This window comes from Lepus europaeus, chromosome 11, assembly GCF_033115175.1.
Source record: "Lepus europaeus isolate LE1 chromosome 11, mLepTim1.pri, whole genome shotgun sequence".
NCBI lineage: Eukaryota > Metazoa > Chordata > Mammalia > Lagomorpha > Leporidae > Lepus > Lepus europaeus.
This window is the reverse complement of record NC_084837.1, coordinates 107,207,954-107,231,914: the sequence shown is the minus strand read 5'-3', so window position 1 is coordinate 107,231,914 and position 23,961 is coordinate 107,207,954. Positions and strand designations below refer to the sequence as shown.

At 45.0% G+C, this 23,961-nt stretch overlaps 1 protein-coding gene across 2 annotated transcripts in view; it reads right to left on the bottom strand.

Annotated features, from left to right (window-relative positions):
- The window catches only part of ADAMTSL3 (ADAMTS like 3), a 390,931-nt gene that overhangs the window by 192,634 nt on the left and 174,336 nt on the right, over nucleotides 1-23,961 (bottom strand). For both annotated transcript variants that reach the window (XM_062206333.1, XM_062206332.1), the window contains exon 7: nucleotides 21,604-21,730. In XM_062206333.1, coding sequence (XP_062062317.1) covers nucleotides 21,604-21,730 — 127 coding nt within the window. The remainder of the gene's footprint in view (nucleotides 1-21,603; nucleotides 21,731-23,961) is intronic.

Genomic DNA, 23,961 nt, shown 5'->3' with positions numbered 1-23,961 from the left:
AGTAAAAGGAAAGTAGTAAGAAGCTATAGGAGCTAAAGTGGAAAGATATGCCAATATGCACAGATGAGTTTAGAAAGAAAGTTATAAAGGGGGTAGAGGGACAATGTACTGCACTCATCATTTCTTGGATATGACACCAAAGGCACAGGAAACAAATTTAACAATTGGACCGCATCAAAAATGAACTGGGCTGCATCAAAGTATACTATCAGTAGAGTGAAAAGGCAACACAGAAAAGAAGAGATTGGATAAGGGCTGATACCTAGACTACATAAAGGACGTCTACAACTCAGCAACAACAACCAACCTAATCAAACTAAAGGGCACGGGGCAGGAAGCCTGTGTTTTACCTATGTTTAAAGACCAATTAAGATGCCTTTACCCAGTCGATTCCAACTCAAGCTCCCAATTCCGGTTTCCTGCCAATGCAGGCTCTGGTAAGCAGCAGGCAATGTCTTAAGTAGCTGAGCTCCTGCCTCACAAGGGAGAGACATAGCTTGAGTTCCTGCCTCCCAGGTTAGGACTGACTCAGTTCTACCTACTGTGAGCACTTGGGGAGTAGATCGGCTTTTTGTTTCTGCCTGTCTCTCTCTCACTCTCTGCTTCTATGCATCTCAAATAAAAATCAAAAAAATTATTTATAAAATGGACAATGGACTTAATAGATATTTCTCCAATAAACATATCATCAATTATTAGACAAAAAACAAAAACTACAGTGAGACACCACTTCACACCAATAAGGATACTCATTACAAAAAATATAAAGTATTGGCAAATACATGGAGAAACTGGAACACTTATGGACTGCTGATGGGAATGGAAGATGGTACAACCATTATGGAAAATAGTATAGCAGTTCCACAAACTATTAACCATAGAATCAACATGTGACCCAGCAATTCCACCTGTGAGTGTAGAACAAAAAGAATTGAAAGCAGGGACATGAACATTGGCACACCAATGACCGCAGCAGCATTATTCACAATAACCAGGAAGTGGAAGTAACCCAAATGTTCCTCCTGGGATACACAGGTCAACAGCACATGGTATTTGTCTACAATGAAATACTACTCAGCCTTCCAAAGAACACATTCTGACATCTGCTACAACAAGGATGAATTATGAAGACATTATGCTACATGAAATAAGCCAGTGACAAAAAACAATCTAAATGAAAGACCCTGGTGAACAAGACCCCAGCAGAAGGAACAGGCCATCAAGGAGAGAGGCGCCTTTCTCTGAAGGGAGGAAGGAACCTCCACTGTGACATGGCCTTGACTAAACAAGTTCAGAGTCGGTGAACTCAAGGGACTTCCATAGCCTAGACAGCTCATAGCAAGAGTCCCGGGTGATTGCTGACGTCACAAATAAGAGTGCCAATTGTTAAATCAACAACGGGAGTCACTGGGCACATGCTCCCCACGTAGGATCTCTGTCCTTGATGTGTTTTACTATGAAACTTAAAAACACTGCTAGTCGAACAATACCCTATACCTTGTGCGGTTGTGTGAGTGCAGCCTGTTGAAATCCTTGCTTAGTACATACTAAGTTGATCTTCAGTATATGAAGGTAATTGAAAATGAAACTCGATAAAGGGTGGGATGGGAGAGGGAGAGGGGAGGGCCACGGGAGGGAGGGAGGTTGTGGGGGGGAAGCCACAACAATACAAAAGTTGCACTTTGTAAATTCACATTTATGAAATAAATAAAAAATAAAAAAAAATAATAAAAAAAAAAGCCAGTGACAAAGGACAAGGAATTGATGATTCCACTTTCATGAGATATCTTGAACAGTCAAGTCCATAGAAAAGTAGAATGGCAGTTGCCGAGAGCTGGAAGGAGAGGGAATTGGGCAGTTATTTTTTATTGGGTAAAGAATTTCTATCTTGCAAGATAGAAAAATTTCTGGGGATGGATGGTGGTGATGGCTGCACAACAGTTTGAATGCACTTAATACCAGTGAACTTCACACTTAAAATGGTTAAATTAGTGAATTTTATGTTAGGTATATTTTACTACAATTTTAAAATGTCATGTCAGGGGCCAGCATTGTGGCACAACGAAGTTCAAAAAGGAAAAACTACCCAGTAAGAAAGTTTTAGGTTTAGGTGAAGTCGATCCGTACACATAAATCTCTTTCTGTGTAGAACTAAAATTATCTTCAAGGTCACTTACCTAATGATAATCAGGGCAGAGGGAGCTTTTCAAAATTATTTGTTTATTTAAATGTTTGTTTATTTTCATCTCCTTGAAAGGCAGAATGATGGAAGCAGAGAAAGAAAGAGAGAGTTGTTCCATCTGCTACTTCACTCCACAAATGCCAACAACAGCCAGAGGTAGGCCAGGCCCAGGCAGAATCCTGAAACTCCACTGGGTCTCCCAGCAGGCTCCCAAGTCCTCGGCCCATCATGTGCTGCCTCCCAGAGTCAGCATTTGCAGGAAGCTAGAATTGGGAACTGGAGTTAGGAACTGAACCCAGAAACTCTGATGTGGGAGTCAGACGTTTTTACCGGCACCTTAACCACCCCACGCTAACTGCTCACCCTAGGGAAGTCTGTTTGACAGGGAACAAAACATATCAATTACTGAACTCTTTTAGCATCAGTGAAACTATATGCAGTGCATACAAATTTTTCTACAGAGAGTCACAGCAACATGGAGGCACACGTATGGCTCAAAGTTAAAAACTGCCCATAATTCTAGTTCTTTTTTTTTTTTTTTTGCAAGTCAAAGTTACACATTGAGAGGAGAGGCAGAGAGAGAGAGACAGAGAGAGAGGAAGAGAGAGAGAGAGAGAGGTCTTCCATCCACTGGTTCACTCCCCAAATGGCCGCAACAGCTGGAACTGCACTGATCCGAAGCCAGGAGCCAGGAGCTTCTTCCGGGTCTCCCATGTGGGTTCAGGGGCCCAAGGACTTGGGCCATCTTCCACTGCTTTTCCAGGCCATAGCAGAGAGCTGGATTGGAAGTGGAGCAGCCGGGTCTCAAACCAGCGCCCATATGGAATGCCGGCGCTTCAGGCCAGGGCGTTAACCCACTGCGCCACAGCGCCAGCCCCCTTTAACATAATTTTAGTTCTACACAGAAAGAGATTTATGTGTATGGATCGACTTCATCTAAACATAAAACTTTCTTACTGGGTAGTTTCCCCGTTTAAACTTCATCCATTTAACACTTCAGGCAATGCAACCAATGCTAATCAATTGTACCACTTGCTCACTGCCATGGTCCACTGCAGAAGTGGCTCCAATCCAATGCAATGGCTAAGATGCATGGTTTGGGATGGTTGTTTGTGGACGTTGTATTAACAAATAGATGCACAAGCTATGGGTGAATTTTATGGGTTGACATCTCAAGAACTCTGATTCTGGCTGTAGCCTTTTTTTTTTTTTTTTTTTGACAGGCAGAGTGGATAGTGAGAGAAAGAGACAGAGAGAAAGGTCTTCCTTTGCCGTTGGTTCACCCTCCAATGGCCGCCGCGGTAGGCGTGCTGCGACCTGCGCATCACGCTGATCCGATGGCAGGAGCCAGGTGCTTCTCCTGGTCTCCCATGGGGTGCAGGGCCCAAGGACTTGGGCCATCCTCCACTGCACTCCCTGGCCACGCAGAGAGCTGGCCTGGAAGAGGGGCAATCGGGACAGGATCGGTGCCCCGACCGGGACTAGAACCCGGTGTGCCGGCGCCGCAAGTCCATGTCAAGAGTGAGTGGGGCAGTGCTGAAGAGACATTTCCTGCCTCATTCCTTCTCTGGCCATTTTGGAAAGAATCAAGCATTGCTTTTTTGAGAAACGCAGGAAGCACAGGAGGCAGGGGCATACTTTGAATACAATAAGGCAAAGACTACGGATGAAAAAGACCTTATTGTGCTAGTGACTTCTTTGCTCAGCTATCACACCATCTGCCATTCCAAATACCACAGGGAAATGAAGTTGAAGATCCCAGCTCCTCTTGCAAAGCAAGCAAGCAGCCCTCCAGTTACCCACACACGTTTCCCCCTTATTAACTGTGCTCCCAATGGTTTGATTTCTTTGGAATCTGTGCTAGCTTGTACTGATAACTTAGCAAGATGATACTGAACACACTGCATAGATTTGCCTGTGCTCAGGGTTATGGAAACATGTTCAGTGGTCTTCTCAAATACAAACCAGAAATACTTTAGAGCCCAACACTAGCAGTTGCTGGTCTGATAAAACCGAGCCTCCATCTCTAATGCCTTCGATGTGGGGACTTTTTCAGGCCCCAGTCTCTCTCTCCTTAGCTTGAGGTTCTTATGTATTCTCTGTGGTGATTACAAGCCAACTCCTTATTACATATTAACTCACTAAATTAAGTGAATAGAACAAGGGTTGGGCTGGCTGTGCAGGACTCTGGATTGCAAGACTCAGAATTCAGCTGTCATCTCTGTGGCTCACATCCTACCACTAGACTCTGTTTTGAGATACTTTGCAGGAACTTCAAGTTCTGATCAAAGAAAGGAATATCCAAGCTATGCATAGACCCCAGAAGGGCTGTAGCCCACCTCTTACTTCTGACCCAACCCCAGGAAGGCCACAGGAAGTAAGGAACAATCAGAGGGGCCGGCGCCATAGCTCACTTGGCTAATCCTCCACCTGTGGCACCAGCATCCCATATGGGCGCTGGGTTCTAGTCCCAGTTGCTCCTCTTCCAGTCCAGCTCTCTGCTGTGGCCCAGGAGGGCAGTGGAGGATGGCCCAAGTGCTTGGGCCCTGCACCTGCATGGGAGACCAGGAAGAAGCACCTGGCTCCTGGCTTCAGATCAGCTCAGCTCCAGCTGTTGCAACCATTTGGGGAGTGAACTAGCAGAAGGAAGACCTTTCTCTCTGTCTCTCTCTCTGGCTGTCTAACTCTGCCTGTCCAAAAAAAAAAAAAAAAATCAGAGACACGCACACACGGCTCAACCCCCTCTTGAGTCTGTGAGATCCACCACTCGTAATTCCTTGAGGAGTTCAAGAATTGAGTGATAGCTGCCTGCCTCCTTGTTCCCGTGCACTACAAAAAAAACTACTTCCTTCTACCACCCTGGTGTCACTGATTGGCTTTCTTCTTATCAGACAAGCACACCTGGATTTGGGGTCCGGTAGCAATTCCTCCAACCAGTTTTGGGGTGTTTTACAACACTGATGTAAAAAGCTAATATACATCCTGGAATCCTGTGTTGGGATTTTTTCTCTGGAAAAGCTTATAACAATTTACTGGATATGTGCTTGTATATAGGGAGCAACAGGTCAGAAGCACTTTTTTTGTTTCCCCAAGGGGAAAGATTGGCTTTGAAAGTATAATTTTATTCCTTATTTATTTTACTTAAATTTGGTAAAATACTGTTGGAAATGTCTATGATTTTGTCAGTAAATGTGAACTTTTTTTTAGCTTTTGTGAGTTTCACATTTATCTTCAGTGCCTATAGCATTACAAAATAAGATAAAGTCACATATTATGGGCCTTCCAATATACAACATTAGGAAGTACAGAAGATCAATTCCAATGTATTGGCCAAACTAATAGACTTGAACATGATCAAGCCTTTAGATCAAAATGCCTATTTAAAGGAAATGTAGGGGACGAAGGAACATGGTAAACCACACCATGGAGATGTAATCAGAAAAATAAATTTCAAGGAAAAAAGAAGAGAAAATACTTATACGTTGACAGAGAATTAAAAGATAAACCATCCAAATGCAACACATAGACTATACTTGGAGACTAATTTGAATAGGTAAACAAAAATAATGGAGTAAGGGGGCTGGCATTGTGGCGTAGCGACACCAACATCCCATATGGGGGTCAGTTAGAGTCCCGACTGCTCCATTTCCAATCCAGCTCCTTGCTAATGGCTTGGGAAAAGCAGCAGAGGATGGTCCAAGTGTTTGGACCCCTGCACCCACGTGGGAGACCTAGATGGAGTTCCTGGCTCTTGGCTTCGGCCAGGGCTGCAGCCATTTGGAGCGCGAAGCAGTGTATGGAAGATCTTCCTCTCTCTCTGGCTCTCCCTCTCTCTCTGTAACTCTGACTTTCCAATAAATAAATAAGTTTTTAAAAAAATAGCAGAGTGAGGACTTCTGAAAATGCCTCCAGAAAACTGTCAGCATCAACAGTTTCAGGACTCTGGAAATTAACCAAAGGCTCCTAGCAAGCTGGGAGGTTACTGTTCAGGAAAAACACTTGGTTAAGAACAGCAAGCTTTGCGCCCTATTAAAGGGCTTATTCTGAACTCCCCCCATTCTCTATATCCCCATGGTAACCTTGAGAGCAACAGGGCACACACGGTCGCAGTGAAAACAGTAGCTTGCCGGATACTGCAGGGAGTGGGCTGGGCTGGAAGCCCCCTCAAAGTCCGGTCCCCAACTGTCGTCCTCTGCCCCATCTGGTGGCTGCCTGGAAGACCCCACTCACAGGGATGTCTTTATTTTACCTGACTGGGAGCAGCCCCAGTGCAAACAGCCTCTGCTCACGGCATTTGTCCAAACCAAGCAGAGGTAACCATTTAACCCTGAGGCTAAAGAGGGGGTGGATGGTAGATGGAGAAAACAATAAGCTAACCGAAAGGCTTACAAGGCAAAGCTCAGAGTGAGAAGTCTACAGGCAGGGTTGAAAAGCGCCAACCAGTTGCTGGGAACCCAGAAGGCAGCTCTCACCTCTGGCTGCACGCATCTATTTTTCAAAACAAAAACCACATATACAGACTTGCACATACAAACGTATAGCAAAACTGAGAAAAAAACTCTACATGCTCACTACGATGGGTCTGGTTAACGAAATGATGATACGCCCTTCTAATACCGGAGTATGGGGTGCCATTTATGTTACTGGGTGCTTATTATAAATTCAGACTATTAATAAGCCTGCGGGTTCTTGCCTAATATTCAGAGAAGAATTCTGAATACTGGCACAAATAAACGAGGCAGCATGACAAGTTTTAAGGTTTTTATGTAGTGAGAGGAATGCATAGGAGGGTGAGAGCCCTGTCTAAGAAAGAAAGGGAAATCTGGGTTCATACTGAGCACCAGGAGCCAGCCACGTGGAGGGACGTGCAGGCCAGGAAGCATGGGGTGGGTGGCCTGAAGGTGCGGGGCAGTAAGGGGGTCCAGGGCAAAAGAAAAAGGAGCCGGGCCCACTGTGTTCCAGGCCTTTAATCCACTTCCAAAGGGGAGTGGTTAATTACCCTGATTGGCAGGTGGGCGCACAGGTGTAGCCAGGTAGGGGCATGAGGTCACACAGTGATGAAGACGCGGACTCCCAGCTCACAAACCTGATCAATTCTATCCTACATCAATTCTATCCTGCCTACAACACTTCCATGTCAGCATTCAAAAAAATAAAGCCCTTCTACAAGAACTGATAGACAAAAATCCTCAGTGAATAAATGCACACTCGAAATATTTACATCTCATGATCAATTCCGTACATCTTTCTAAATGATACATTTTCGTACGGACGTTTACATCACACTGCGTAGCTGTTAAACACACATGTGCACAAACAGCAGATACCGTAATACGAGCAACTGTGACTAATATTAATACCTGCAAAGAATGGAACTGGTCAGGAGTGTGTGGGTGACAGTGACTTGAACTTTCCAATTGATATCCTTCTTCGTCCTTTGAATTTTTCATGGAAAACACGAACTTTACGATATAAATGATTAAAACACAACGACTCAAACATGTTAGTCCCACTAACTTCACAGCGGCTCTGATCTCTCGGCAGTGTGTAACTGATTGATTTCTTTTTCTTTGCCTGGATACTGGAATTTTCCATTATAAGCATATCACGTATTAATTGTGTTGACAAATACATCTACATTAGGAAGCTTTCCTGAGCTAAGCATTCCCTTGTAAAAGGTTGTGAATACCTTGGGGAAGCATTTGTCCTGTGCTTGTGTGTATATTATATTCCAGGGGCCAACCCATTGACAATTATGCATTCAAGCAAAACTTTGAAGACCTGGACCCCATACATTTTATTTTAGCTAAAGTGGCTCAACTTGGGGAACACAGCAAGGAATCTCCAGGTGCCCACAACAATATCCTTGGAGCCTCCACAGGGAGGCTGAGAAAGGTTAGCGACTTGGGGTTATCCTCTAGGGGGATCCCTCTTGAGAGTTTAACATCCTTTGACTGTGGAAAAGGCCATCTATTCTAACCAGTTTCGAATGCTTTCTCCGAAGCTGGAATTCCCCTTAATTCCAGTAACCAACCAGTACAATCTCCTACATTTGTAAATGTCTGTATGATATTTTAACGGGGAAATGCCTCCCAAAGATTTTAGCATGCCCATGAATCAACTGGAAAATGTGTTAAATCACCGATTCCAGACCCCTACCACGTCCACAGCAATCCCGATCCAGCCCAGGAATTTGCCCTATTAGCAGCCTCCTAGGAGATGTGGATGTTGCTTGAATGTGAGCCACACTGAGCAGCCCTGATACAGGCTGGAGAGGGGTAAAGTTCAAGGTCGTAAAGCACCAGGAAGGAGGAAACTTCTCCACATTGCCTCACCACCCTGCAGGAGAGGCCACAGCTCTAGCTCGGACAGAAGAATAGAGACCCCTGGTAAGGCAGAGGATTTTAAGGAGGGGGGGGCTGGTGGTATTCACTGCGCTACAGATTGGGGCTTAAAAATGCCATTTGTGGAGCGGGAAATATTTTTGGTTCAGTGGGTAAAGTCGGCTTTCTAGACCAGAAGGCCAGGTCAAGACCCAGCTGCTACACTTCTGATCCAGCTCCCTGCTACTGCACCTGGGAAGGCAGCAAAAGATGGCCCAAGTCCTTGGGCCCCAGCTACCCACGTGGGATTTCCAGGCTCCTGGATGGAGTTCTAGGCTCCTGGCTTCAGCCTGGCCCATAACTGGTTGTTGCAGTCATTTGAGAAGAGAACCAGCAGATAGATCTCTGTCTCTGTCTTTGTCTCTGTGTGTGTATTTGTGTGTGTGCATGTGTGTGTGTGTATGTGAGAGAGAGAGAGAGAGAGAGAGAGAGAGAGAGACTGACTCTCTGTCACTCTGCCTTTTGATTACATAAAAATATCTTTTTTTTCAAAAACGCCTCTTGGAGTAAATAGATTGTTAGTGAGCCTTGTAAAAGCAGACTCAACTGAGGTTATGCTTTGAGGGAGCAATGATGTAACACCAGAGACAGCCAGTGTAAACAGTTTTTCCAAAACTTGGCAGTACAGGGTAAGTGAATGGTTAGGGTGGTAACTGGAGACGTGGTATATTAAGAGTTTTCTCTCTATTTTAAATATAGATGAAGAAAACTATTTTTATACATTTTACATGTAAAAATTATGTGCTCATATGTTTAGAAATATAAGTTCATTTTTACATATATAATAAAGTAGACATGCATATGCCCATTCATACACATTTTTAAAGCTATACTTTCACTTAAGAGGGAGAGGCCCAGTCCTGTTAACCCTGAGAGAGAGAGCGTGAGGAGATAAAGGAATGAGGGGATATTGGGTGGAGTGAGTTCCGAGGAAGTGGGGAGGCTGGACTCCAGGACACAGATGGAGGATTAATTAGCCTTGGCCAGGAAGACAGCCACTTGTGCCTCAGATGGGAGAGAGCAGGGAGGCGAGGGGTGCAGCTGCAGGGTGAGGTTCCTCCTAGTGGTTTCTGTTTTATTGCTATTTTTTTCTGCAATTCTCTTTGGAGCCTAGCATAGAATAACGTTTTCTAAGTGGTCCATAAATGCTTAAAACAAAGTATATTCCCTCAGCATGCAATTATCCATACATACTCATTAATGCAACATTGTAATTACATTGTATAGATTCTATAGGTAATTTTTACTGACTTAAGTGTGTTAAAATCCAGAGCAGCTTTATTTCCAATTCCTTATTTTCCTATTAGTTTTTAAAATATACATATTTGAATGTAACAGTATTTTGTTCACACTTTTTTTGTTGTTGTTGTTATTTATTGATATACAATGCTTTTCTTTTTTGCTTGAAATCCTATTAGTTCTGATATAAATATTTCCACCCATGTTTTCTTTTAATTTTTAAATACTTGTGTTGATTTTCATTTTATCTGAAAGGCAGAGAGACAGAGAGGGAGAGACATTCAGACAGACAGATCTTCCGTCCACTGACTTACTCTCCAGATGCCCACAACAGCCAGGGCTGGCTCAGGTTGAAGTCAAAAGGAGGTAGGGACCCAAGTGCCACAGCCTTATTGCCCATGCTTCCCAGGGTGCTTGTTAGCGGGGAGCTGGATCTGAAGTGTAGGCTCTAGGTCTCGAACAAAGCACTCCCAAATGGGATGCAGGGATCCCAAGCAGCAAAGTAACTATTGTGCCAAAGGCTTTCTTTGTTTTGCCCATGGGGATGGGCCACTTTGAAATCCCAGATAAACACCTCCTGGGAAGATCCGCCTGGGTCTGAGCTGGAGATGGGCTGCAGGGAGGAGTGGCTGTAATGCAGCAGGAAGCCGGCTCCCACACTTGCAGATGGTGCTTCTGAGACTGCTTTAGTTCTGTACTTTCTCATGGTGCAGGATCCAACAGCCAAAACCTGTCAGCTGCAGGAAAGGATGCTCTGTCCAACCTTAGAGCACCGGGGACAGTCAGCCCTCCTCTGGGAGCACCTGGGTTTGTTGTCGGAGGTGGTAATGGAAATGGCTTCCTGTTGAACACTTTTATGGTTTGGGATCTTCCAGAACCTTCTATGGAGGGTAGGGGATCCTTGATGGGCGCTCACTGTGCCATCTTGCAGGGCATGTTTCAGGGCTCTTTCTCGTCACTCTTCAAATGCCATTTGCTTTATTTTCACTCTGCAAACTACTGAGAGAGGCAACATGGAATGCTGGCTATGATCACGGACTCTGGGATGGGAAAACCTGCATTGGAATACCAGCGCTGCCACTCACAACTGCTCTGTGGCCCTGGTCACTCTGCCTACCCTCTCCGTGCCTCAGTTACAGGTAGAAAATGAGGATAATAAGAATATGTGCTCCAGAGGGGGTGTTGTGAGTAGTCAGTGGATAACATGCAAAGCCCTTAGAACAGAACCTGGCACCCTCTAGGGGCTTAGTTCTGATTAAAATCAGGGTTAGCACTAACCATGCCCCCAGGCACCACCCGAAGTAATGTTAAGTCACCTCCTCCATTCTGATGAGAATTTGTTTCTACCATTAAGAAAACTGACATTTTACCAGTTTAAATGATTTGTCTAAGATCATAGAACTTCCAAGTAGTGGAACCAAAAACTACATTTTCAATTCTTGTGTTTTTAAATGCTTTTCATTTTTAACTGATACACAAAACTGCACATAATTTGGAGTATCTGGCGATGTTCTAATAGATATATACATAATGCAGTGTCCAATCAGGGTAATCCCTGAATATTTAACATTTTTTCCCCTAGGGAAAAACATTCAGAATCCTGATTTCTAGTTTTTATTTTTTTAGAGAAATCCATAATGTGTTGTTATTATCTGTGATTACCCGTCACCCTTCTACTGTGAGCTCACACTATCTATATACTCTCAAACTGACCCATCATAAGTGTGTTCATTTACACACCAGAAGTTACTGGATTTGACTTGTTTGATTTTGCAATCACTGGACTGACCTAAGGTTACTTTTGCTTCCCCTGACTTTCCCTCCCACACATACACACTCAAATCCAGCTGTTCCATCATATTTTTTCTATGTCTCATTTCCTGTTGCAGATCACGGCTTTGTTAGGTAGCAAGATGTACAGGAAATAAATTGTCCACACAATATTAACTAATCAACAAACATCAGTTCCATCCTAGGACAGAAACTTAGACCATTTATGTTCAATACGAAGTCCAACCAGAACAGCACCAGCCTAAATACACACATTCCAAGGTAATTCAACCAAAGACATGCTTGGGTTCCCTCACTTTGACAATCTCACCTCCGTTTTTCTATTCCTGGGTTATGATTTTTATATATATTTTTTACCAAACAAAATTTTCCATAAATTATTTTTCATGTTATTTTTCCTAACCCTGCATTTATTTTCTCCTTCTACTTTCTAGGTTCAAACACACACACACACCATTTCCAATAAATAAAAGAGTTTAAAAAAAAAAAGAAGAAAAAGAAAAGAAAAGTGGGTAGAATCACAGCACAGCAGGTCAAGCAGCTGCTTGGGCTGTCTGCATCTCACATTGGATTGCCCGGTTCCACCTCCACTTACTGTCCACCTTCCTCAAATACATCCTGAAAGGCATCAGAAGATGACCCAAGTACTTGGGACCCTGACACTCACATAAGAGACCTGGGTGGAGATCTTAGCTTCTGGCTTCAGCCTGGCCCAGCCCCTGCTATTGCGGGCATTTCTCTAAATGAAAACCAGAGACAGAAGATCTCTCTTTCTCTGTCACTCTGCCTTTCAAGTAGATGAAAATAAATGAGTCAACTTTTTTTTTTTTTTCAAATAGGAAAAAGGGTGTCTGAATAAAAGCTAATGCTAACAGTAATTAAAACCTACTGGGAAAATTGCAAAAATACTCATTTTCCTTTAAAAATGAGATAAAGGACATGAAAGCATTTTGTGAACTGACACAAAAATGGTGTTTGCTCATGATCTCCCACGCCTATAAGGATTTGGCATCACTTAGGTGTGAGACTCTGAGCAGAACAGGAGCTGACAACTTGAAAAGCAGGGCAGTCAGGTCTACGTCAAGTTCAACTGTGGCAGGCATGGGGAAAGTCGGCACAGGGCTGCACTGGAAGGCTGTCTCTCCACTACCTCCTGCAAACAGAGCTGGGAGAAACGAGATGGGCCAATGAGCAGAGTGGGAAGTGTACAAGTCGGCAACGAATGGCGATTTTTGTCAACGTAGGGAAGGGACGTGTCCAGGAGCTGACTTGGTGAGAACAAGTAGCTAGCTACCAGCGGAAGACCGACTGCCCTCCCTCCATCCTGCCCTGAGCCATGAGAGTGCATCGCGGAAGTCTACCATTTGCTGAGTCTGCAAATGAGTATCCCACGCCACGGCTCCCATGTCCATGCAGAAACATCTGCTCCCAACCGGGAGGTCTGTTTGTTTGCTGGCTTAAAATGCTTTTCCCTCAAAAGAGCAGCGTAACAGGCACAGGGCCCAGTCCTGTCGCTCTCCTGCTCACTCCACGGCTGGGCTGGAACAGCACTCAGTAGAGGGGCCGTGGGACACGGCGTCTCCTAACACACTTCTGTCCAGATGTTTCCTGGTCTCGCCATGGATGTGGAGCTCTTGTCTTTCAGCCTGCGTGCTACACTGAAGAAAGCAAGAGCCTGGTGAGGAGGAAACACCCATCTGCCTCCTGAGAGCAGAGGCGGTTTCCAGGGTGACCCGGGGATGCCTACAGTTACTCCACAGTTCTAAGCTAGGGTCTCAGGACCAGAGTAAGGTCTTCAGGTCACCCTGATGTGCAGGCTGCATTTAGAACTCTTGACCTGGGCTCTCCCAAGGAGAGCTGTGTAGGTGTGGCTGAGGCAGCCTCTTCCTACTTTGGCTGCATTCCCATGCTGCCTTTGTTCTATCTCCCATCGTCCTAGGACTACGCACTCTCACCTCATGCTCCATCCAATCGCCCTTGGGAGACAGCTCTGGAGGGTGGTAGGCATGCTGATTCTGAAGGCAGAGCCATCTTGGCCTCTCACCAGTGGGGAGACCTTAACTACGGTACTGAATTTCAGCGAGACATGTAGACAGGGAGGTCATACCAACACCTGCCTGGAAGCGTTAGGGTAGGACTACATGACACCATGCTTGGGAAACACTCGGCATGGTGCCTGGCGCATGTATAAGCACACAACAGGTAAAGGCCACTGTTCTTTTGATCCTCATCCTGGTAACTACTCCTGGTAATCCCAGCACTGTCGTCTGGTTACTGGATGTCAGGAATCCAGAGTCACAATGAATGTGGCAAGGCTTGGCTGCCAACGGGCTGCTTGGAATTTGGTATCCTTGGGGATTGCTACAGTGGGGAATCTGGTCCATGTAGGCACTTAAACTCTGTGCAGGTCAAGCCAAGCTACCTTCACTGAAAACAAACCAGCTGCCAGGTACTAGTTCAGGGGGGAGATGTCCGTGAGGAGCTGACATACCAGTGAGAGGGTCAGTGCACAAACAGAAGCCCTCCCTGTGTAGGAAGCGACAGTAACACGTTCACCATGTTCACAGATAACTGAGTATCAGTTCTTGGGAGGTAACAGAAGACTCCACATCAACTCACTTTTGTGGACACAGAACATTTCCTGCCCCCTTCCAGACAAAGCCACCTTTCAAACCTTTCCATTAAAGCTTTGAAAAATGTCTTCATAGAGGACCCGAGGTCTTCTTTCTCTCACCTCTATTCAATCCCAGGACCCACTTTTTAAAACATGAAGAGTGAATTAATGATATGCTTAAGAGATTTCCTGAGCCAACACGGTCTTCAAAATTATCCGTGTCAACACTCTTACTGTGTAGATGAGAGAGCCATGGAGCCAGCCAAGGATCTTGTCTAAGATCACAGATGGGCAGGGGCCAAGCTGAGCTTATTATCCCAGTCTTTGGCTCCCAGTCCAGTTCTGTTGCACAACACCATTTAGTCCCAGTGGAAATCTTCACGGGAAGCAGAACCATCTCCAGGAAAGGGTACAGACCCATTCATTCACCACTAATTGGGTTCCACGGATCTGTTCAGTACCAGCACTAAGAATGAAGTAGACATGGCACCCACTCTTGCAAAGTCTTACTGGTTGGAAAGGCAAATGAAACAAATAAGCAACTGTTGCAATAAAAACTAAGCAGGAAAGAAAAAAGAAAAAGAGGGAGATTGGACAAAGAAAGTCTTCTTAAGGTGTTACTTGAATTCATGAGTGAGAAAGAGGCAGCCATGTTAAGAACTGGGATAAGCATGTTCCAGGAGTGGGGGTGGGGGACTGCACTTGGCATTCTAGAATGTTCCAGAAAGCTGGTATGACTGCAGCCTGAATGAGGGACAGAGACAGCACATGAAGGAACACAGGGATAGATGATACAAGGCTTTGAGTTTTAGCATGAATGTAAAGGCAACTCATGGAGAGGCTGAGGAGTTCACAGTCTGTCTGGAGCACATATCCACGACATTCCTTCTCAGCGGAAGGATACCAATTTCTCTTATTTCCCTTCATGAACAGGGCTAGAATTCACACAAAAATGTGCAAGAGAGGTAGGCAAGAACTGGGACCCAGGGCTCTTTATGTCCAATCCTAGGGTCTCTCTCTCTCTCTCTCTCTTTCTCTCCTCTCTCTTCCTCCTCCTCCCTCCGTCCCTCTCTCATTGAATTAAATGGAGGGAAATAACCCATGGAAAGTAACAGGGTTGCTGTGGCTTAACCCTGATTTGACTCTCAAACTCATGAAGGACATCAAACCCCAAAGTCATGAGTTAATAGTACTAAAAGAGTGGGAATTTAATTCAATCATGACATTCAGAGGTGGATCCAGTGGGAGGGCCTTAGGTCATTGAGAAGGCATGAGAGGCTGGCTATAAAAGCCGAGTTGGGTCCAGCCACACTCTCTGCTTCCTGCTAGCCACGAGATCCTGGAGTGTGTGCTCCAACACTGCTATCCACTGCCCTCTTTGTTAAGGCCTACCAAGAGGCCACCAGATCTTGGGCTCTGAACGTCCAGAACCATGAGCCCAAAACCTCTTTCCTCCATAGGTACCTTGTCTCCAGTACAACACAAGGGCCTTTGGCTTGAATAGCCCCTTTTAGCCACAGTTCTGGAATAAGGGTATTATCAGTCATAATCTTGGCCTAGAAAGACGACGCGTAGACAGAGATGATGTGAGAAGACAGGAAGAATGAAAACCACCCGGTTTACTAAGTTAGCAAACCCTTTATCTCTGATTCAGTACCCTGCATCACGGAATATGTTGAATGTGTGGATTGCTTTTGGAAATGATGGTCAAAGGAGGAATGAACAGTGTATAGAGATTAGAAAGCCCACAAGCAGCAGCCTGCGAGGCAGCCCATGGTTCATTCACCTAGCCCAGGACTCTGCTTTTGTCAGGGGTACTGAGGGCTGCTTTATAAAGAGAAGGTGGTTGTCTTCCTAATGTCATGAGTTGGGTGAGGGCTGATGTTCCAGGTTGGCCTGATGCATCATTGTATCTATTGAAGGCTTAGTTGCCAAGACAAGAATAGGCAAGCCAATCTTGTTTACTGGCCTCACCCTTGTGTGCCTTTGCATGGACAAGACCAAAAATAAGAGACAAACCTGAAAATACAACTAAGCCCCTCAGTGCCAAGGCAAGACTCTCCAAGTAGATGTGTCTGCTGCTTTTGTTGCTGTTTTTAGAGTTTTCTCTCTTTTAAATTTGAGCGGTCTCCAGTTCCCTTTTCCAACATCCAAAGCTACCTATGCCAGTTGTTAGCTCAGTCTCTCTCCTTCTCCCTCTGAACAGGAAATTTGTGTGTTGCATTTGGATTAAATTCTGATTTTTCTCATAGCAAAGGTTTTGGCTCCAGGCTCCTACACCTTGTGTCTGCCTCACTGCGTGATAGAAATGGTATCCTGTGTACAGCCTTGTGCACTCTCCCCGGCGTGCGGTTGTGCCAATCGGTCTTCTTGGCATGTCCTGACTCAGGGTGAGTCCCAGGGAAGACAGGAATGATTGCTTGGCAAGGTGTGGACAGAGGAGCTGCATGGACACGGCAGGCCCTAGTGATACACACTCAGGGGGAGACATGGCTTCCTTTCCCACATTTCTCTCACACAAAGCATGATTATAGGGAAGTGCTTCCATATGGCTTCAGGAAAATTCCAGCCAAAGGCAGCATTTTTAGCTGGCCAGTTGCAGAACAGAAAGAGACACGAAGGGATGGTGATGAGAACCCAGAACTCAGAGCACTGCATTTCAAACAGGCAGGAATCGCTGCAAACTTTAGCCTCCGTGCAAGCACGTGCATTTAGACCCTGCTGAAAAAGTCTGCGTCCTGTGGGATGCTCCCAGCTTACGCCACGTCACTCACGCCCTGCCTCAAAGGATCCGTCTGTGCACTCCAGTTCTCCTTTCTCCACAGAAATGGAGCAGAGCAGCCGGCACTGTGGCTCAGCAGGTTAAAGCCCTGGCCTGAAGCGGCATCCCATACTGGCACCGGTTCTGGTCCCAGCTGCTCCTCTTCCCATCCAGCTCTCTGCTGTGGCCTGAGAAAGCAGTAGAAGATGGCCCAAGTCCTTGGGCCCCTGCACCCATGTGGGAGACCCGGAGGAAGCTCCTGGCTCCTGGCTTTGGATCGGTGCAGCACCGGCCATTGCAGCCATCTGGGGAGCGAAGCAGCAGATGGAAGACCTCTCTTTTTGTCTCTACCTCTCTCTGTAACTCTGTATGTCAAATAAATAAAATAAATCTTAAAAAAAAAAAGAAATGGATCAGAGACATTACACGGGGGCAGGCATTGTGGCACAAGCGGCTGCTACAGATGCCTGCATCCTATCTTGGAGTGTCTGGTTCAAGTCCTGGCTACTCTGCTTCTGATCCAGCTCCCTGCTAATGCACCTGGAAGACAATGCATGGTGGCCCAAGTGCCTAGGTCCCTGCCACCCACATGGGAGACCCAGATGGCATTCTTGGCTCTTGGGCTTAGCCTGGCCCAGACAGCTCTCTCTCTCTCTCCTTCTCTCTGTTCCATTCTGCCTTTCAAATAAAGAAATAACTTTTTTTAAATTGTAGACATTTTACGGGTTCTTAACGTGAGATTAAGAATGCCCTAAATGAGCATCTGTCAGAACCAGCGCCCCCCACCCCCGCCCAAATCAGAATAGCAAATGTGGGGCTTATGCAGGCTCAGACACTTAAGCCTGGAGAGCAAATGCATAAGTTCCAATAGATTGCCAGAAGGATCTATTTTCTATTTTCCAAAGGCTGACCATCAATGAGCAGGAGAGAGTATGAATAGCCTCACTAAGAGTGAGGGCCTATGACGCACAAGCAGGAACCCAGACGACAGGCCCTCCTCCCTGCGCCCCCTCCGCACAGAGTGCTGGTCACTGTTTCGCTTGGCTTCTGCCCAGGTCCCATGAGAGTGGCCTCCATTGCTACTCTCTCTTTTGGACCCTGACAGTTCAGGTCCCTTCTTTTCTGGTGAGCTTTCCATACACTGGACATCCAGCATGAACACCAGGCACTTCCCCAGCACCCTGAGCTGTCTCTCATGCCCCTCTGCACCCCCTTCCTCCCGTCGCCCACAAGCCTTCCTGGGCTAACACTCCCTGGACAGCTGACTTCCCCTGGTCTGTCTTCTCTCCAGCTCTGAGTTCTCCTACAACTCACTCTTCTCTGACACTTCTAAGGATCTCCTTAGCCATCAGCAGCTTTCTTAAACACAATCCCTAGATGGAGTGATTGTGGGTTTAAAAATCTGTTAACAAACATCCATATTTACATTGGAGGCCTATAAGAGGTGTGACATTCTCTGATACCCAAATGAGTAATAATTCTTTTTAAAATTTAAAAAAAAAATCAATTTTAGAGTCAGAGAGAGAGAGAAAGAGAACTCCCATTCATTGGATTACTCTCTAGATGTCCACAAGACCTGGGGTTGGACTGAGGCTGAAGCCAGGAGCTGGGAATTCCATGCAGGTCTCTCGCATGGGTGGCAGGAACCCAATTACTTGAGCCATCACTGTTGCCTCACAAGGTTGGCATTAGCAGGAAGCTGGGGTCATGGTGGCAGACATCAAACCCAGGCACTCCAATATGGGACACAGGTATCTTACCTGCTAGGCCAAACACCCCCCCACACACACACAAATGAGTAACATTTCTAACAAAAATATATCTAGCCTTCACTGAGCACTCTGAAGGTACCAACTCCATTGGAGGGCTTGGCATGGATGGATTTATTTTATTCTAGCAACAACTCTACAATGGTGGTCCTATTGCTATTCCCAGTTTCAAATGAGAAAAAAAATTGATATACCCCTGGAAGATAAATGCTTTTCTCTACTTACACAGTGAGTAAGCAAAGGATCTAGTATTCAAACCCCAGCAGTCTGACCCCAGGCTTCCAATATCTTAACTACTTTCCTATATTTCTTTTCATAATTAATTATAGGAGATGTTCCCTAAAATTTTAGTTTCCTCATCTGTAAAATGGGCTCGACAGTTTCAAAACCTGTAGAACTATATGGTATGCTTGTCCAGAACTTTGGGAGTTAGGAAGCATTACATCGATATCAGTAATACTAATAAAGCCGGCACCGTGGCTCAACAGGCTAATCCTCCGCCTGCGGCGCCGGCACACCGGGTTCTAGTCCTGGTCGGGGCACCGGATTCTGTCCCGGTTGCCCCTCTTCCAGGCCAGCTCTCTGCTATGGCCCGGGAAGGCAGTGGAGGATGGCCCAAGTGCTTGGGCCCTGCACCCCATGGGAGACCAGGAGAAGCACCTGGCTCCTGCCATTGGATCAGCGCGGTGCGCCAGCCGCAGTGCGCCAGCCGTGGCGGCCATTGGAGGGTGAACCAACGGCAAAAAGGAAGACCTTTCTCTCTGTCTCTCTCTCTCATTATCCATTCTGCCTGTCAAAAAAAATTTTTAAAAATTATTTTATTTATTTGAAAGGTGGAGTGGCAGAGAAAGAGGGAGAAGGGGGGAGAGAGAGAGAGAGAGGGAGAGAGAGATTTTCCAACCATTGGTTCACTCCCTAAATGGCTGCAATGACTGGGGCTAGATCAGGCCAAAGTCAGGAACCCCATCCAGGTCTCCCACACGGGTGACAGAGGGCCAAGCGCTTGGGCCATCGTCTGCTGTTTTCCCAGCTGCATCAGCAGGGAGCTGCATTGGAAGCAGAGCAGCTGGAACTCCACCAGCATTTCGATATGGGATGCCAGTGTTGCAGGCGGTGGCTTAACCCACTGAGCCACAACATTGGCCCCTCTATTACCGTCTTCATTCAAAAAATTACCAGATTCCTCTGATCGCACCTCCTAAATCTGTCTCCAACTGTTCCCTCCTCTACTTCTCCTGCCCCTCTACTTTAGATCAGGCCCTCATTATTTCAAACACCCTTGAGCATTTAAAAGAAAAAAAGAAAGCTTCCTATTTGGACTCCCAGCATCCTGGCTCACCTCACAAGTAATCCATCCTCCACACACTGCGAGAATTCCAGTACTGAAACACAGACCAGTGTCATTCCACTGGCTAGCTTGCTTGATGCCTCTATTTAACTTACAATATAAAACACAACAATGAGGGTCTTTATGGTTGACTCCTGAATGCCACTCTCTCTTATCTTCCACAACATTTTAATGGCTCCTTAACAAAGCCGGGTTTCTCTAGACTTTGCGCTTCCTACGCATGGAAGAGTCTTTCTGTGAGGTTCTCCCCAAGAAGAAGTAACTTCATAAGTTACATCAAAGTAAACTCAAATGCAAAAAGGATTTAAAAGGAGAAAAACAAAGCCAGAAAAGTACTGGCAGAAAACATGCATGGAAAAAAATTTTCCCTTCAAAGCAGGAAACAGCAAACTCCAACCTGAGGGTCAAATTCAGCCAGCATCCTATTTTTGTAAATAAAGCTTTATTGGAACACAGCCATGTCCATTCATTTACAGGTGGTCTGCGGCTCCCCTTGCATTGCAACAGCAGAGGTGAGCAGCTGAGCCAAGGACTAAATGCCCCCCAGAGGGCAAATATTACCATATTTATTACATGGCCCTTTACACAAAAGGTTTACTAGCCCTCACAATTAAAGAATTGTTTAAAAGGCAGATATTACTAAAATGAAAACATAAAACTTAGAAACTACTAATTCCGAAAACATAAGCAAATGTGAACGCCAGATGACAAACTGGAAATCACATTTGAAATACGTGTAACATAGGTGTGTATTTGGAACAGCGCTTGGATGCCTACATCCCATAATAGAACTGGTTCGAGTCCCAGCTCCTCTCTTAATTTCAGTTTTCTGCTAATGAACACCCTGGGAAGTAGTAGATGATGACCCAAGTACTCGGGTCTCTGCCACCCACATGGGAGACTTGCAATGACTTGTGGGCTCCTGGCTTCTGCCTGGCCCAGCCCCAGCTAAACTGCTGGCATTGGAGGAGTGAACCTGTGGGTGGACAATCTTTCTCTCTGTCTCTCTCACTGTCATTGTCTCTCTCTCTCCCTGTCAAATAAATAAAAATAGAATTTTAAAAATTAAAAAATAAGTATGACAAGCAAAAGGATAGTATTTATCATATGCTAAAACTTCACAAGAGTAAGCAATGAGCTAATGTCCAAATAGGAAAATGAATTAATGACCTCAATAGCTAATGGAAGAATTACAAATGGGCAACACATATATGAAAATATTGTCTATCTTGTCAGAAACCAGACAAAGAGAAGAAATTACTTTTCTACATAGTTGAAAAGTCATCAAAGATTTTAAAAACAGTCGTCTGTATCAGCCAAGAGTCAAAGCAACAGGCACGCCTTGAAGAGATCATGGGAACAAAAATTTGATACACAATTTTTGAAAGAAATGTGGTTTTCAGAAAACTAGTCAAAAATTATTTTCAAGTACAACAACGTTAGCATTAGGAAGATGTGATTCTGGAAATAAAGGAAAACATCTTTCTGGAAACACAGCATTGGGTTGTCAACCTACGTTTTTCAGGAGAAACGTGCGACTTGGACTGTCCCCGCACGAGCCTGCAGGTGGCGCCATCGCCGGCACACACGCCACAGTTGTCCTCCTTGGCGCTGCTTCCCAGTTGCCGGTCGCAGCCCACGGCCTGCGGAGAGAAGCCGGGCGGTCAGGAGGGGCAGGACGCAGGGCAGGTGCAACCCACGGTCACATTCCGAGCCCTAGTCACGGTGTCGTCCACCTGAGAGGCACGGCTGGCCGTCTGGGACGCGAACACGGCCAAGTCTGAGTGACTGCCGGGGCCAGGACATCACAGAGGGGGCCTGAAGCTTCTGTCTAATTTACTGCTTATTTAGGTAATGTTGGGCACGCGAAGTAAACGGAACCCTGTGCGTGACGACCCTCCCACTCCTCCCCTCTCTCCGACGCCACACTTGTCCTGGTCTTTGGTTTGCTCACCAAAACAACCCCGACCTTGAGCCTGGGCGACAGGGAGCTCCAAAATGGTCATGGAAAAGGGAATTAAAAGGGAAGTTTACTTTGATGCACTTTTCAAAAGCCACGCGTAGTTTTCTCGTAAGAAGCATTTTTTTCCTGCGGTTTTGAAGACACTTTCCTACCCTTCTGGTCCACAGTTTTACTTTAACTGTATTTTTGTCTTTCCCTATTTCCACTTATCTGTCAGTCTGCATTCTATATCCTTAGGCCTCCTGTCTTTACCTCCCTCCTCCACCTCTGTCTGTGTCTGTATATTTATAGACACATTTAAATACAAGAATTGAGAGGATAGGTGGTTCATACAGAACATGTTTATACTTGTATATAGTGTGTGTGTATGTGCATGTGTGTATAGTGTGTGTATGTGTATATATAGTGTGTGTATGTGCATGTGTGTATAGTGTATGTGTATATATAGTGTGTGCATGTGCATGTGTGTATATGTGTATATATATAGTGTGTGCATGTGTGCGTGTGTATATAGTGTGTGTATATATAGTGTGTATATGTGTGTGCATGTGTGAGCATGTGAATATATGGTGTGTGTGTATATAGTGTGTGTGTGCGTGTGCATGCATGCGTGTGCATGTATAGTGTGTATGTGTGTATATATAGTGTGTATATGTGTGTGCATGTGTGTGCACGTGTATATAGTGTGTATGTGTGCATGTGCATGTGTGTATAGTGTGTATGTATATATATAGTGTGTGTGTATCTGTGCATGTGTATATAGTGTGTGTGTGCATGTATATATAGTGTGTGTATATATAGTGTGTATATGTGTGTGCATGTGTGTGTGAATATAGTGTGTGTGTGCATGTGTATATAGTGTGTGTGCGTGTATATATAGTGTGTGTACATATAGTGTGTGTATGTGTGTATAGTGTGTGTATGTGTATATATAGTGTGTGTATGTGTGTGCATGTATGTGCATGTGAATATATGGTGTGTGTGCATGTGAATATATGGTATGTGTGCGTGTGCATGCATGTGTGTGCATGTATAGTGTGTATGTGTGTATATAGTGTGTATATGTGTGTGCATGTGTGTGCACGTGTATATAGTGTGTGTGTGCGTGTATATATAGTGTGTGTATGTGTGCACATGTATATAGTGTGTGTGTATATATAGCGTGTATGTATAGTGTGTGTATGTGCATGTGTGTATAGTGTGTGTATGTGTATATATAGTGTGTGTGTATGTGTGCATGCATGTGTGTACATATAGTGTGTATGTGTGTATAGTGTGTGTATGTGTGTATATATAGTGTGTTTATATGTGTGTGCATGTGTGTGTATAGTGTGTATATGTGTGTGCATGTGAATACACAGTATGTGTGTGCATGTGTGTACATGTGTATATAGTGTGTGCACATACATGTATATATAGTGTGTATGCATGCATGTGTGCATATATGTAGTGTGTGTATATAGTGTGTGTTTATGTGTGTGCATGTATATAGTGTGTATGTGTGTGCATGCATGTGTGTAAATATGTGTATGTGTGTATGCATGTGTGTACATGTATAGTGTGTGTATGTGTATATATAGTGTGTTTATATGTGTGCATGTGTATATAGTGTGTATGTGTGTACATGCACATGTGTATATATAGTGTGTATGTGTGTGTGCATGTGTGTGTGAATATATAGTATGTGTGTGCATGTGTGTACATGTGTATATAGTGTGTATGCGTACATGTAGATAGTGTGTGTGCATGTGTGTATAGTGTGTATGTAAATAGTGTGTGTGTCTATAGTGTGCGTACATGTGTGTATAGTTATGTATTGTGTGAATGTGTGTGCATATAGTGTGTGTGTGCATGTGTGTGTGATTGCTAGACTGTGGGTTTCCTGACAGGAGGACAGGGGCCATGTCTTCT